Source organism: Erpetoichthys calabaricus, chromosome 1, assembly GCF_900747795.2.
Source record: "Erpetoichthys calabaricus chromosome 1, fErpCal1.3, whole genome shotgun sequence".
Taxonomy (NCBI): domain Eukaryota; kingdom Metazoa; phylum Chordata; class Cladistia; order Polypteriformes; family Polypteridae; genus Erpetoichthys; species Erpetoichthys calabaricus.
This window is the reverse complement of record NC_041394.2, coordinates 180,614,350-180,629,423: the sequence shown is the minus strand read 5'-3', so window position 1 is coordinate 180,629,423 and position 15,074 is coordinate 180,614,350. Positions and strand designations below refer to the sequence as shown.

General features: G+C 40.0%; 1 protein-coding gene across 2 annotated transcripts in view; it reads right to left on the bottom strand.

Annotated features, from left to right (window-relative positions):
• Positions 1–15,074, bottom strand: part of fkbp4 (FKBP prolyl isomerase 4) — a 44,708-nt gene that overhangs the window by 18,589 nt on the left and 11,045 nt on the right. For both annotated transcript variants that reach the window (XM_028809324.2, XM_028809316.2), the window contains 2 exons: positions 14,446–14,588; positions 6,732–6,852 (listed from right to left, as the gene is read on the bottom strand). In XM_028809324.2, coding sequence (XP_028665157.2) covers positions 6,732–6,852; positions 14,446–14,588 — 264 coding nt within the window. The remainder of the gene's footprint in view (positions 1–6,731; positions 6,853–14,445; positions 14,589–15,074) is intronic.

The window sequence follows — 15,074 nt, the reverse complement described above, 5'->3', positions numbered from 1 at the left end:
GCGAAGCCCCTAACATTGCGCCACGGCGAGTGGTTCATTTATTTGACAGCATGTAGATCGGGGTAATTACATTCACGGCTTTCGTAGTCTGAATCACAATCTGACTGTATGGATGGTTACCTACCAGGTAACGCTTGTGGTTGGCCAGCAAGTCAGCTAACATCCGCCACGGTGCCCTCAGTTGTGAGAAGCAGATCATAGAATGGTTGAAAATAGTTTACTGTCAAATAATGCAAAGAGTATGCGACACGTGTTTCGCCCTAATTCTGGGCTCATCAGGCGTACACACTCACTGCATATAGCCAAATTAAGTATTGCTTTTAAATTTTAATTAAGAAGAAAAGAAAACCTTTTTAAATTGAGGGAAAATATACCAATAACAATTTGTTAAGGATCTGTTTTTTTGTGAAGCTGCCTTTACACAGCCTGTCCGCTGTTTTATAAACGAACGCCATATAAGGCCGTCCTTTCTCCTTGCTTAGCGGTTCTGTATTGTTTTATTGTTCATTTATTACGATTGTTATAGTTATTGTGTAGGTATTTGAGATTCACTTTTCTGTTAAGGACCCATTTCCTTTATGTAATCCGCGGATTCTCCGCTATTTTTTGTTCGTTTATTACGATTATAGTTATTTTTTGATTCCCTTCTTTAGCTGACTGCCTGCTCATATAAGGCGCTCTGCTGTTTTTTTGTGAAGCAGTCTTTATACAGCTTCTCCGCTGTTTTATAAACGAACGCCATATAAGGCCATCCTTTTTCCTTGCTTTGCCAAGGAAGCAGCCTTTTTATTTAATGCACGGATTCTCCGTTGTTTCATTGTTCGTTTATTACGATTGTTATAGTTGTCTTTGTATACCACGTTGTCAGTTGAGCACTCCGGTTGGAATATGACAAAGCCGTGGAAGCTTACTGTTGAGAATGCAACGTATAGTTGTACAGGAGAAAAACGGCAATCTTTTGTATGCGTCAGTCGCTTCATATTCTTTTCGTACCTTATCAATTGTGTAATGTGTTTTTTGAACAGGTTTGATTCATCAAAGTGATCACTTGTGCTGTGTTCAGTCACTTCACGTGAGCCGCTCTCTTGTGTGATGTTGCGATGTCCACGCCTTTATTTAATGTTAGCTAAGACCCGGTACTTAAAAGTTTCTCGCTACAGCAATTTTAACTCTGTTTCAAAGTGATCCAAAGTCTCATTTATACCTCGTGTCTTCTCATTAAACTTGTATCTCGCGAATATGGTATTGCAAACGGCAGGGGGAGCGTTTCTATAAACATAATTTAAACTTACGGTTTACATATGCGTCACTCGCTCGCTTCTTATTGTTTCGCTGCCTTCTCAATTGTGTAATGAATGTTTTCTTCAGCGCTCTTTGTGGCTGTTCCTTGTTTTCAGTTCACGTAATTACGTAGGAGGCGTGATGACGCGATACGCGACTCCGCCTCCCACGGCCATCGAGCTGCACTCCATTACAGTATATGGACAAAAAAGAGGTTCCAGTTATGACCATTATGTGTACAATTTCGAAATGAAACCTGCCTAGCTTTTGTAAGTAAGCTGTAAGGAATGAGCCTGCCAAATTTCAGCCTTCCACCTACACGGGAAGTTGGAGAATTAGTGAGAGTGAGTGAGGGCTTTGCCTTTTATTAGTATAGATATAAAACCCATCCAAATCCCACACAGGTACACCCATTTAAAATGGAAGAATCTGTACGACTGTCTTGTCTTCAATCTAGAACTGCCTGCTGGGTGAGTAAATACTTTTAGAACACTGTAGAGGGAGCCGTAAAATCAGCCATGTAAAGGAACTTACAAACTTACAAGCCTGTGCACACTAGCACTGCGCTTTGCTACTTTCATACATATGAATTATTTTTTTCATCTACAAAGCACTTATTACAATGCTGTATAGATACTGCAGCCTTCAAATGAAAGAATGTTTTAAAAAAAACAGACTTTCCTCACAATGTGATCATTTTTACATAGCAAGTGATGTGATCAAAACAAAGTAGAACCAGACACACTGATAACTGCCTGTAATGCTCATATGATGCCAGACAAAATTTTCCTCAGCTAAGTGGGTTTTTGGTCATTGTGAATAGAAGAGGAGAGGTCACTGTCCTTTGCTTTGTATAAATTGAAGTGCTGAGATTCTGTTTCTCTTTTATCAAATGAAATGCCTAAGTATAATAAATGTTGCATCGGAATAAAAGTGTTTATTCCTCATTATAATTTTTATTTAACAGAAGTTTTCAAAGCAACTTAAATTCTGTAAAACAAATGTTTAGCAGAAAACTACTATAAATCAGCAAGAAACATGGAAAAGTGATTGAAGAACTAGAAAAACTTCTAAGCGTGTGGATGGAGGATTGCCCTCAGAATCACAAGCTGCCGAACCTAATGCTCATCCAAGTGAAGGCTTTAAGTCTTTTCTCCGATTTGAAGGATAAATATGGGGAAAAAGCAGCAGATATGTTGGACTTAACTTTACATAGTAAAAACAAGGGGGCTCCGTCCCCTGCTCGCTTCGCTCACCTACCCCCGGCATTTTGAACCCATGCCCGCTGGGCAGCCACGTGTGAGGATGACGCACGTTTAATACGGAGCGTTCGCCCGTGTCACTCTGGGGCCCCCCACTGTTAATACGGAGCTCCGTCCGTACTATTATGCGGTGCATTGTGTACTACTGCGGACCCCGTAGTGTTTCCCGTTTCAGTTTGTATCTCGGTCAGTCGAGCTTTTGTTTTTGAAGCTTTTGAATTCCGGTCTTCATTATCTGTAACCTGCTGTCCATGTGTTTGGCCCCCTCGTTTAACCTGTTTATGACGTTTTAGTTGGCTTTCTACTCTGTCTTTCATTTCTGATCTCGCTTTATTCTGCTTTTGTTTCAATGACACCTGGTCCGTGGTGAATATATTTTCCCTTTTTCGAGTAATAATTTTCATTTGTTTGCGATACTGTGATGTTTATCGTACTGTTAATAATGCATCACTGTAATGTGATTCACCTATGGCGGTGCATTGCGGAGCACTGCGGACTCAGTAGTGTTTCCGTTTCATTTCGTATCTCGTTTAGTCGAGCTCTTTCTTTTTGGAGGAGTGCCTGCCTGGTGTGCGGCATTTCAGACGCACGTTGTAGGCGCCTGCGTTCATTAGATCTGTCCACACGGGCTCGGTGTCGAAGCTGTGTTAGTTGTTGAGCTGTTTGGTTTTGGAGCCGAGACAGTTTTGCTTCCGCGGTTTCAGACGTGTGTCCGTACCATCTCGGGTTTGATGTATGAACCTTTGTGGACTCCGTAGTGTGTCCCGTTTCACTCTGGGGCGGGGCGTTGACTCCTCTTGTTTTACTATGTCTCCTCCTGCGCCTTGACCACGCATTAATGCCACTCACAATATGGCGGCGACGCCTGCACCTTCCGTATTATGTCGGTTTTTACCATGCTGTGTAGGCGCCTTTGCCTTTTGTACTTTACCGCACCTTCCGACGCACGATGTAGGCGCCTGCACCTTCCGGGTCCTCCTCCGCTGTGTGGTGTGGACGTTTAACTGTCGTTGTTTCTGCCTTTATATTCTGTATCTCGGTGTGCATGTGTTTCGTGCCTAGTTTTTTTTTTTGAAGCTGTTGCATTCCAGTTTTCATCATCTGTAACCCGCTCTCCATGTGTTCATCCCCGTTCTTTAATCTCTTTATAGGTTCGTAGTCTCTCTCATTTTACTCTGGGGAGGGGGGCTTTGTTCTGTAACCTGCTCTCCATGAGTTTGTCCCTGTTCTTTAACCTCTTTATGACGTTTTACTTTGTTTCCTACTCTGACGGTTCGTAGTCTCTCCCGTTTTGCTCTGGTGCGGGGGGGCTTTGTGTGGCGGTTGCGTACGTGCGTAGTCTCTCCCGTTTCACTCTGGGGGGTGCTGTGTGTGGCACTTGCGCACTATGTCTTTTGCGTCCACAGGCAGGTCCCTGCGTCCATATCCGGTCTCCCGTTTCACTCTGGGGGGGGGGGCTTTGTGTGGCACTTGCGCACTATGTCTTTTGCGTCCATGGGCAGGTCCCTGTATCCATATCCGGTTTACCATTCTCGTTTAGTAATATGGATATGACAAAATAAATATTTAGATATTTTACAATCCCAAGTAAAAACAACAAAAAAGTCTTCATATAACTGTAAAGCAATGAAATTTTAGTTTAATTTATACTATTTTTTGTATACGTGTGCAGCACATAGTGTTAAAAACGGAAGTGACTTATTTAAAAAAACTGAAACATTAGACTACAAGATTACAACATTAAATGTATCAAATCTACTACAAGGAAGCTTTATTCAAAGTTGCTTGTATCAAAATTAGTTTGCAGCTGTAAATTAGGTCCAGATGGAGACCAGTTTTGATTTTACATAAACTTTTGGCCATGATTTACATTTAATTTTTGCTACATTTTTTAAAACTAAACATGTTCTATTACTACAGGCATGCATTAATTCCTTAAGCAGATGCATTCTGTTTGGGCCTGTGTTAGTCAAATGTTAACAGAAAGCATACTCCAAGAATATTAGCTACCCAGCCTGCAGTATTGGGAATAAGTTTTACTACGCTTAATGAATATTCTCATGTTACATTTTCTTTCAACTATAATCAAAACATATACTGTTAAATGTAAAACATGCATAGCAATTAGGGCTGCAACAACTAATCAACAAAAAAAAATCTATAAATTTGATTATTAAATTCATAGCCAAAGATTTTCATTATCATAGCTGGATTGGTGACGTCACACACATTATGTTACAACATCACGTTTGGCAGCAGGTGCATTTCAACATGGCAGAGATGGAGGGAGACAAAAAATCCAAAATTGTGACCTAAAACATCTAAGGTATGGAACCACTTAGTATTAATGTCTTCCAAAAAAAATAGATTTGTTGTAAAGTATGCAAAGCAGAATTGGCATGGAGCAGGAATACGACTGTCATGCATGACAACCGCAAGAAGAAATAAAAATGTGCCTTCAGCATGATAACCTAACATCCCACACTCTTCATTAGGGCATTTTCACACTTATCTTAGTGGACCAGAGAATGCTCCCGAGTTTGTACTATGCTCCACCCACTGCATTTGTTTGCTTTCAGACTTTACACTATGTGATTATACAGTACTTAGGTCCGGATTCATCATGTACAACTATTATCAAAAATGGAATAGGAATAATGTATAATTTAGAACATGTTGTAGCTTTTGTGCTACTGGCATTAATTTGGTTTTATTATTACACTTAGCAAGTGAGAGGGTGACCTTAAAGACAACTTTAAGGCTACTGTTGAATTGGTAGTTCTGCTGTATGAACGAGATTCGTTGCTGTTGTTAAGTTACATTTGTAGGTAAGTCAGAACAGATACATAAGGGTCTTATTTAACATCAGTCGAATGTTTGTCATAGTATATAAGATATATTTTACCTTTCTATATATACACACTCAACACAGTGTTAACTGCAACGTGATCGGACATAAAACAGCTCAGTCCTCGAGCTGAAAAACTGCTGAAGCCATGCAATGTTTTCATGCAAGGGCAGCTAAAGGGCGGTAGAACAAAGACATACAGCATCCAACACAGTCGACTGGTTGGAGGAGGTTGTATACAGATTTGAAATTCCGCAATGTTGTGGCTGTAGCAAACATCTTAGAAGAGAAGCATTGATATACTGCACTGGCTACACCTTGCAGCTGGCAATTACTTCTAGAGTAAAACATCCAGGCCTAAGCTATTGAAGCAGCATGCTGTCTTGTGGAGCATTTAAAAAAAAAGTGAGCAAAGATGGGAGCACCTGAGCACAAATTTGTACAGGATGCAAGCACAAGATGGAACAGTACGTTCTACATGATTAGTTGACTGGATAAGCAAACGAAGACCATAACTGCAACAGTGTCTGACCCTATTGTCACAAAGAGAGACAAGAAGTACCTTGACTTAAAACCTGAGCAATGGAGTCTGCTTGAAGAGCTTCCTACTGCTGTTAAGCCCTTTGAATGAGCCACTGTGTTTTTAAGTGGGGAGAAATACTCCCACTTATACTAGGGCTCATGAAATCAAAAGCAGATGGTGTGTTTGAGCCAAGCGCAGTGCAGGCTTTCCAAGTCACTGCTATCAAGCAGCCTCAGCAACGATGAAAGAAGGGAGGCCATATTTTTTAGACTCCGCACTAAACACAGTAGTCCTCGCTACTGCTAGTTCCAGAAATAAAGCTAGCCTTAGCCAAGAACTTGTGGACATGCTTACATTTTTGCATTCAAGTTCAAGTTCAAGCACTTTATTGTCATTGTGTAACACTGCAATTCAAAATTCCTGTAGAATAATTTTGCATCCCTGGTTACACTGGTGAAACAATTTAAGAGTTTGTTTTTAAAGCTACTGATGTAGCAGTTTCAGCGATAGTTATTTTTAAGCCACTGTGGACGCAATTTAAGTAACATAACTAACTGGATATATTTTACTGCAAAAAATTAAGTTCAGTGCACTTTAAAAGTGTTTTATCAAACTGTGCATATTTTTATTTTTGTTATATATTGCAGTTAGAAGAGTTATAATTTAACTATTGCTCACGTCATGGGGAAATCATGTAAAAAAAAATTCAATAAAATCTTGGTAGTAAACGTACTTCTTTAAAAATTCAGATTAATCTAAAAAATTGACAGATTAATCAATTTTCAAAATAATCATTAGTTGCAGCCCTATCGGATACCTTCAACTGTTGCACCATCATTTGGTTTGCTGTATCCTTCCCCTTTTTTCAAGATTCTGCGGATTATTCCACAATCTTCATTTTCAGAAAGATCTTCGCTTTTAAAATCAAATAGCTCCACCTGAGAAATGAAAACATAATTAGGTTCATCACAGATTGAGCATTCACATTTACAGAGCTGGCATTAAGTCTTATTTTGGAGGGTGGGGTGCTTCGAGCATTTATTTATAAAATGTTCATTCAAAGGCAGCACATTGTTGAAGTTGTTAAATAACATTTTATGGTGTTTACTAGCCAAATCATCATTGTAAATAAAACTAGGTGCCAAAATAATTTGGTAACAGTACCTCACTTCCACCCACATTCCAAAAGCATGCTAGACAGGTCGATTACCAGTTCTAACATTTGCCCAGTACGAAAGCATGCACTGATACAGCATGTTGCTGCATCCACCACACAACGAATCACCTCAAGGTCCCAATTTAGGTCCTGAGCGCAGCCGTACAACGGGTGACACCTCAGCAACACACTAGTTCAAATGGGCCCAGTATGAGCAAATGTGAAAGACTGGGGACCCAAGTAGTTTTATTTACTTCCTTGTATTCATAACAGTGCATAGAAAAAAAATTAATGAACAAATACATTCATTCATCCATCCTAACCAGCTTGTCACTTGGCAGCTGGAGCCTATCCTAGCAGGCATCAGGTGCAAAGCAGGAACTATCCCTGGTCAGGTTGGAAATAATAAACAAATACATATTTAACATAAATGAAAGCAGTATCTCTTCAAGAATACATGACAGAGCTATACAAAAACCCTTCATAAAATGTAATCAGAGTGTGCTTTATATTGCACTTGACAGAAAGGAATTACATACACACACACAAAATCACTTTGTAACATTTTTAACTAAGCTGAAAATCAGACATAGAAGTGTGCTCATCATACAAACTATGTATATTTAAACAAGTCTCATCTTTAAAGTTCTGGATAACACATAACATTAATATTAATGTCTTCATAAAAATACTGTTTAGAGTAAGTGAAATCACTGACCACGGACTCCAAGTAGTGCTGGGTGGTATACCGGTTCATACCGAAAACCATTTTTAATTTTTTTTATGATATGGATTTTTCTTATACAGCAACACTGGTTTAAATTGCCTAAACAACGTTCGGAACGTGGCGCAGCGGGAAACTGTTCAAATGGGGACCTTTTTCACTGCTACATCGCTAAATAGGTAGTGGTAGTGTAGGCATTGCGCGGTGAAAATAGACAGAGAACATTCCGAAACTGAAGCTGACGATAAAGTTGAACATGATGACACAGAAGAACTTTTGCCGAAAAAAAGGAGTCACGTCCGTTGCCTGGAGATACTTTGGTTTTAAAAGGTCGGATGTGGACCATTATGTTCAAATGTGTAAATACTGTTTCTATACTACTGGATAATACTGCAAGTCAACTTGTACTTGTTTTATTTGTTTTCAATACAGTGTAATGTACCTGGGCACTGTGTAATAGTGTGACGACATGTTGACTTTATTCTCAACATTTCCACTTTAATCTCGACGCTTATGATGAGATTAAAGTCGACATGTTGACTTTATTCTCATAATTTGTCGTTAAAGTAGAACATTGTAAACTAAACTTCATCGTAAAATGAATATTTAATTTACTAGATTTTCTCAAACCCCGTCATAAGTTATATAGCACATTAAATGTTTGTGTTAAGTATTCCCCGAGCTTCTTAAACTGACTTCCTCTTGCACTAAGAGGAGGCGCCGGCAGCGATCGCCGCACAGAATACATTCACTTCATGATATTCCTGCTCTCTGAACATTTAGAATGCTAAGATAAATACTTGATATAATTTTCATGGTGAAATGCATTAAAGCATGTATTAATCATATGGGGGCAGGGCGGCGTGGAGGTTGCACTGCTGCCTTGCAGCAAGGGTGTCTCGGGTGTACCCTGCCTTGCATTTGCATGTTTTTCTGGTAGGTTTACTCTGCGTGCTTCAGTTTCCTTTCAAAGTCATGTAGGATGTGGGGTTTTGTTATGCTATATTGACCCTGCTAGTGTATGTTTTGCTCGTATTCACCCTGCGATGTGCTGGCGACTCATTCAGGGATGGGCGCAACCCTGAATGAATGGCATAATTAAACATGTATAACGAAGATATTTTTAAAGTTCTGAACACTACGTGGGCTAAGTTTATAACTAGTTTTAATTTCACAAAGACATTTATCGTGTGGTGATTGATTATGTGGAGAAAGAAAAAGGAAGGATAGGAACTGGGGTTTTGGTATGTCAGAGAGAGACAGCACGCGTGCAATAAAGAAAGCCCGTTCAGAAGAATATGCATTGAATTCTGTGTTCGTGTCTCCGACCACCAGATCACAAACCCAACATTTACACAATATTTAAGTTAAACCTGTGCGATACCCATTCATACATCTAGCATTTTGGAGCCTTGTCACACCTGCCATAAAGTTGTCTACACTGAACGTACACCTGGGGACCCCTTACTGCGAGGGAGCAGCACTACCGTGCATGTTTAATACCTGCTTTAATGCATTTCATCATGAAAATGATACCAAGTATTTAACTTAGCATTCTAAATTTTCAGAGAACAGTAATATCATGAAGTGAATGGATTCTGTGCGTAGTGATTAACAACTGGGTCGGGGAACACTTAACACAAAGCATTTAATGTGCTGCATTAACTTATGAAGGGGTTTGACAAAATCTAGTAAATTAAACATTGATTTTAGGAAGAAGTTTAGTTTACAACATTCTACTTTAATTATGAAGTAAACTATGAGAATAAAGTGGAAATGTTGACTTTAATCTCGACATAAATGGCGAGAATAAAGTGGAAATGTTGACTTTATTCTCGACATATAGTTTGTTTTTTTTCTTCCGTGTCCATATTTTTTTTTCTTCACCGTGGCCCTAATACGATTCTATAGGGCTATACCACAAATAGCATTATAAATGCAAGTTGCAGTTTTATTATTTATGCATATAGCTTAGCTTGAAGCAAGGTCCGTATTAATACAGTTTGCCTAAATGATGGTTCAGTTGGTAAAGATGTCATCACCAAGTTGCACTTGTTTTATTTTATTTTAATTTGGTGAATACTGTGTAATGCACCTGGGCTTGAAGCCTTGAAGTAATACTGCAACTATCAGTAATAATACTATTATTTACTTTATTTATTAGTTTAAATATTATGCAGTTTAATGATGGTAAAGTTGTTTAAAAAGTCACTTTAATGTGTCAGTGGACAGAGATTGTTAACATTAGCAGAAAGTGTAGTTGGTTTACAAAAAAATATTTACTATTTATTCCTTTTCTAAGACATGTTCAGTGCAATACAACTTTTGACAAGCACTTCTGGACATTTTACTAAGTCTAAATGCCTCTTTGGATGGTTGAAAATATGTTGTCAAAATTATAGTTTAATTTTTGCAAAATTTGTTCAATAAAAAGATTCTACATTTTGACTGCATCTGTCATGCAATGTGATTCCTTCTCTTCATTAGTATCACTTTATGGGGCCATGCAAACCTGTATTAATACTTGTGTGCACATTAAAATGTTTTTTTGCACAATGTACAATGCTTTTGACAGTGGAATAGGTTATTCTTAGCCAGTAATTGCAGTGGAAAATGTGGTTAACATCCACTCATGCATGGGAAAAAAATTCCGTTGAATACTGTGAACCCGGGATAATTTAGAAAAATACCGTGATATAGAATTTTGGTCATAACGCCCACCCCTAACTCTAAGCCTTTTCAATTCTAACAAGGTGAACAGTCCATCTTCTAGTTATGCTCCAGTCAGATACAGGAGACTATTTTGAACAGGTAATGACAGTATGAGAGACGTCTATGCAGAAGGTTTTAGACCATTAAAGTAGTATGAAGAAATACAGGTCATATGCAAGTCTACAGAGAGGTGCTCATGTTTGAACTGACTGCCGGCAGCTGGAGAAATGAATGAAAAATGGATTTCCATAGTATAGGTGATCACCATTTGTAACACCTCTGTTTTTAACATAAATATACAAAAAACCCAGTAAGGTTCTGGTATTTTAAGGAAGAATTTTTAAAGATTATATCAAGGTTATGTCTGATATGTCTTCACATATTCTCTGTCATTGGTAAGAAGCATTTACAATCGGGGAATTTTCAAAATAAAAAGTGCTCTAGTTCTACTACTAAATGTTCTCAGTCCCACAGTACGTCAGGAATGTACAATACTTTCTCAGCTTAATTTGTAAAAGTGTAAACTAGGCTGACTTTCAATTTCTGCAAATTGTGATGGATCGATTCTTTTTTCAAATACTACAGACTACAAAAAACAAAACATCTTTATTTTAATCTTTTCTGTTCTTAATTTGCATGCACCCTTAGTACATGTAATTCAACTGGAATGCTTTATATATAGTTCGAAATAGTGCCCTCCAAAGTCACTAGTGTAAGATCTCATAATCATAAAAGTCTTTTTACACTTTGCCTGTTAGATGGTTTAGGATTTGTAGTACAGAATGATTTAGCAATTGCTGAAAATTCATAGCTGCTGGAAATGCCTTTCTCAGACTAACTGCAGTTTTGCATCACATTTTGTCATGAAAATGAAGGCTCTACCGCAGACTAACATGCTTAAAGTCCTTACGTAACTTCTACAACAGCTGTGCGCAACCTGCGGCCGTACGGCCGTGGGCAAGGACTTTGGCGGCCGTGGACGTGTATATTAAAGTGTACGTAATGGCGGCCGTGCAGGTGTAGGGTCTCTGGACTCCAGCGAGTAAGGGGTCAACGCCGCGGAATCTTTGTCGGCCGGGTCGGTATGGTGATGCCGAAAGCCGATTTGCTTACTTGAATATTAAGTTCGGTTGAAATGGGCTGACACCCAGGAGTACATTTGAAGTCACGTGACTAGCGGCTAGCCAATATGGAACTGAGAAGGAAATGGGAGTGTACGCCTGTACGGCCTTGTGGCTAAGTCCATACACTGCCTATCGCCATTAGCAAACGGTCATCATATGTGCGAAGCAGCGTTTTCCAGAATGAAATATCTGAAAAACAAGTACCGAACCCGATTGGTAGACAGCAATCTAGAGTCTGGAATACGGCTAATGGTCTCCAGCGAGTCCCCTGACTTTGCAAGTCTGTCTGCAAACATGCAAGAGCAAGGAAGCCATTAATGGCGATGTTTTCCAAACTTCCTGAAACAATTGCTGTAAAGGTTTTTTGTCCTATATGACGTTTCGTAGACATTTTTTTACATATGTAGACCAGTAAATTGAATATTGTCAGATATATCATACTCTGTTTTAATGTGTAATCTGTAAATTTTTACATAAATCATAAAACATTATTAAGTTTACTCGGACTTACTGGCGGCCGTTATTAAAGTAAAAAGTCTGTAGTGCGGCCGTCAATAGCGGAAAGGTTGCGCATGCCTGTTCTACAATATAAAAAAAACACTAAGAAATGTGTGTCCTGTACCTTTGAGCAATCTGATTGGTAGGCTTGACCTCAGTGTGATTGGTCAGTTTTGCTTTGGAGATGTGACGAAAGAGGAAGTGTGAGATGCACAAGGGGGAGTAGTCAATGAGGCATGATGAGAGAGTTGTCTTTAAAGACAGCGAGTATAATACCAGACAGGAGGTGAGACAATGCCCTAAAAATAACAAGTCTGAGAAGAACGCTGTATAGGAGAGTACTTGAGAGAGGCAGTGCTGGTAAAAAGAGGAAACCACACTTAATACAGAGGGAAACTGCTGATGATACATGTAGGGGAAGAGACAGAAAATATTTTTTAATTATTCTATTGCCTTTCTTTGACAAGTACCATAACTTGATCTGAACAATCCAGCATTTCCATTCCATAAGGCGCCCATGTTATGTCATGCACTTTTTTTGTGCTGGGTAACATTTGAGACTGATTTAGTTATAAAACTTTACAAAGAAATATTTAAAAGCCTAGAAGGTACTAGAGTATGGACCACAGCATGTATAAAACTGACATGTCCTTATGTGACAGCCAGCAGGAACAGCAAGTCACTAGTACTTTCATCAATAGCTTCATCATCTTCATCTACAGGTATCAATTTAGAACATATTGAGAGATGGAAGATTCAATTGTTAAAGAACAGCTTGTTTCAAACATATAAACACATAGATGGTAGTTGTGCTACAGGTACAATTTTTATATAACATGTAATTGCATGAAATATTGCACTAGAATGCATATTTACTGTTGTACGTTTTGAGGTGCATAACATTCCCAGAGTTGGAAAAGAAAAAAAAATATGTAACAGTTATTTTAAGGTTGAATGAAAGCTCTGAAATTGATGTCAGGTTTGAATAACAATAAATAATCTGAAAAAGCATTCACTGTTAATTCCAGGGTCCTGGAGGGTGCATGGGAGTTTGCCCAACCAGTCTACATGTGTTTTGTGGACTTGGAAAAGGCATTCGACCGTGTCCCTCGAGGAATCCTGTGGGGGGTACTCCGAGAGTATGGGGTACCGGCCCCCCTGATAAGGGCTGTTCGGTCCCTGTACGATCGGTGCCAGAGCTTGGTCCGCATTGCCGGCAGTAAGTTGAACCCGTTTCCAGTGAGAGTTGGACTCCGCCAGGGCTGCCCTTTGTCACCGATTCTGTTCATAACTTTTATGGACAGAATTTCTAGGCGCAGCCAGGGCGTTGAGGGGGTCCGGTTTGGTGGGCTGAGGATTGGGTCACTGCTTTTTGCAGATGATGCTGTCCTGTTTGCTTCATCAGGCCGTGATCTTCAGCTCTCTCTGGATCGGTTCGCAGCCGAGTGTGAAGCGGCTGGGATGAGAATCAGCACCTCCAAATCCGAGACCATGGTCCTCAGCCGGAAAAGGGTGGAGTGCCCTCTCAGGGTTTGTAGCGAGATCCTGCCCCAAGTGGAGGAGTTCAAGTATCTCGGGGTCTTGTTCACGAGTGAGGGAAGAATGGAGCGTAAGATCGACAGGCGGATAGGTGCGGCATCCGCAGTAATGCGGGCGCTGCATCGGTCTGTCGTGGTGAAAAAGGAGCTGAGCCGCAAGGCGAAGCTCTCAATTTACCAGTCGATCTATGTTCCTACCCTCACCTATGGTCATGAGCTATGGGTAGTGACCGAAAGAACGAGATCGCGAATACAAGCGGCTGAAATGAGTTTCCTCCGCAGGGTGTCTGGGCTTTCCCTTAAAGATAGGGTGAGAAGCTCAGTCATCCGGGAGGGGCTCAGAGTAGAGCTGCTGCTCCTCCGCATCGAGAGGAGTCAGATGAGGTGGCTCGGGCATCTGATCAGGATGCCTCCTGGACGCCTCCCTGGTGAGGTGTTCCGGGCACGTCTAACCAGGAGGAAGCCCCGGGGAAGACCCAGGACATGCTGGAGGGACTATGTCTCTCGACTGGCCTGGGAACGCCTTGGGATTCTCCCAGAAGAGCTAGAAGAAGTGGCCGGGGAGAGGGAAGTCTGGGCATCTCTGCTCAAGCTGCTGCCCCCGCGACCCGACCTCGGATAAGCGGGAGACAATGGATGGATGGATGTTAATTCCTTTAGATTCATGTATTAGAAGGGATCAGTTTCAAAATTAATACATAAAGTTGACTAATACGTTTCTTCATATTATTTTAATGATATGTTCTTAACAGTCAGCAAATAAAATCCACATCTCCTACCTCAAAAACCAAAGTAGCATTTGCTGGAATTTTAGGTGGACTTCCTGCTGAGCCATACGCATAGTCAGGTTTACAGATCAGTTGACAAACCTCTCCAATCTTCATTGTAGCAACACCAATATCCCAAGCTTTGATCACTTGACCTGCATATAAAAATTATGCAAATATATTTATACTATGCACCAAAGTTTACATAGAAAGAAAAAAGGCTCCTTTAACATCATACAAGTACAGCTCACTAATGACAACTGTGCAATTACATCTGCTTATAATGTATTAATTTTTTTTTTTTTTCAAACCTAAACCAGCACCTCTGTTCTGTGTTTAAATGATAAGTTCGGTATGGCTTGCAAATTGGACATATTTGGTAAGTTTTTCCTCCATGCCCCATAGACTGCAATGTAAAGCACCAGTGTGGGCACTTTTTTAATTTAACAATAGAATCTCTGAAGCCTACGAAAAAACTTGTAATCCTATGCCATCTTAAATTCTTTCGCACTTCTCCATCAGCATCTTTTGTTTTGCAAATGTGTTGATCAGCACAAGCAGCATGCTATCCTATCCCCCACACCGCCAGAGCCGAGTCCCTTGCAAAATTCTCAGAGCTCAGGTCTCTTTGTCCAAGAGTG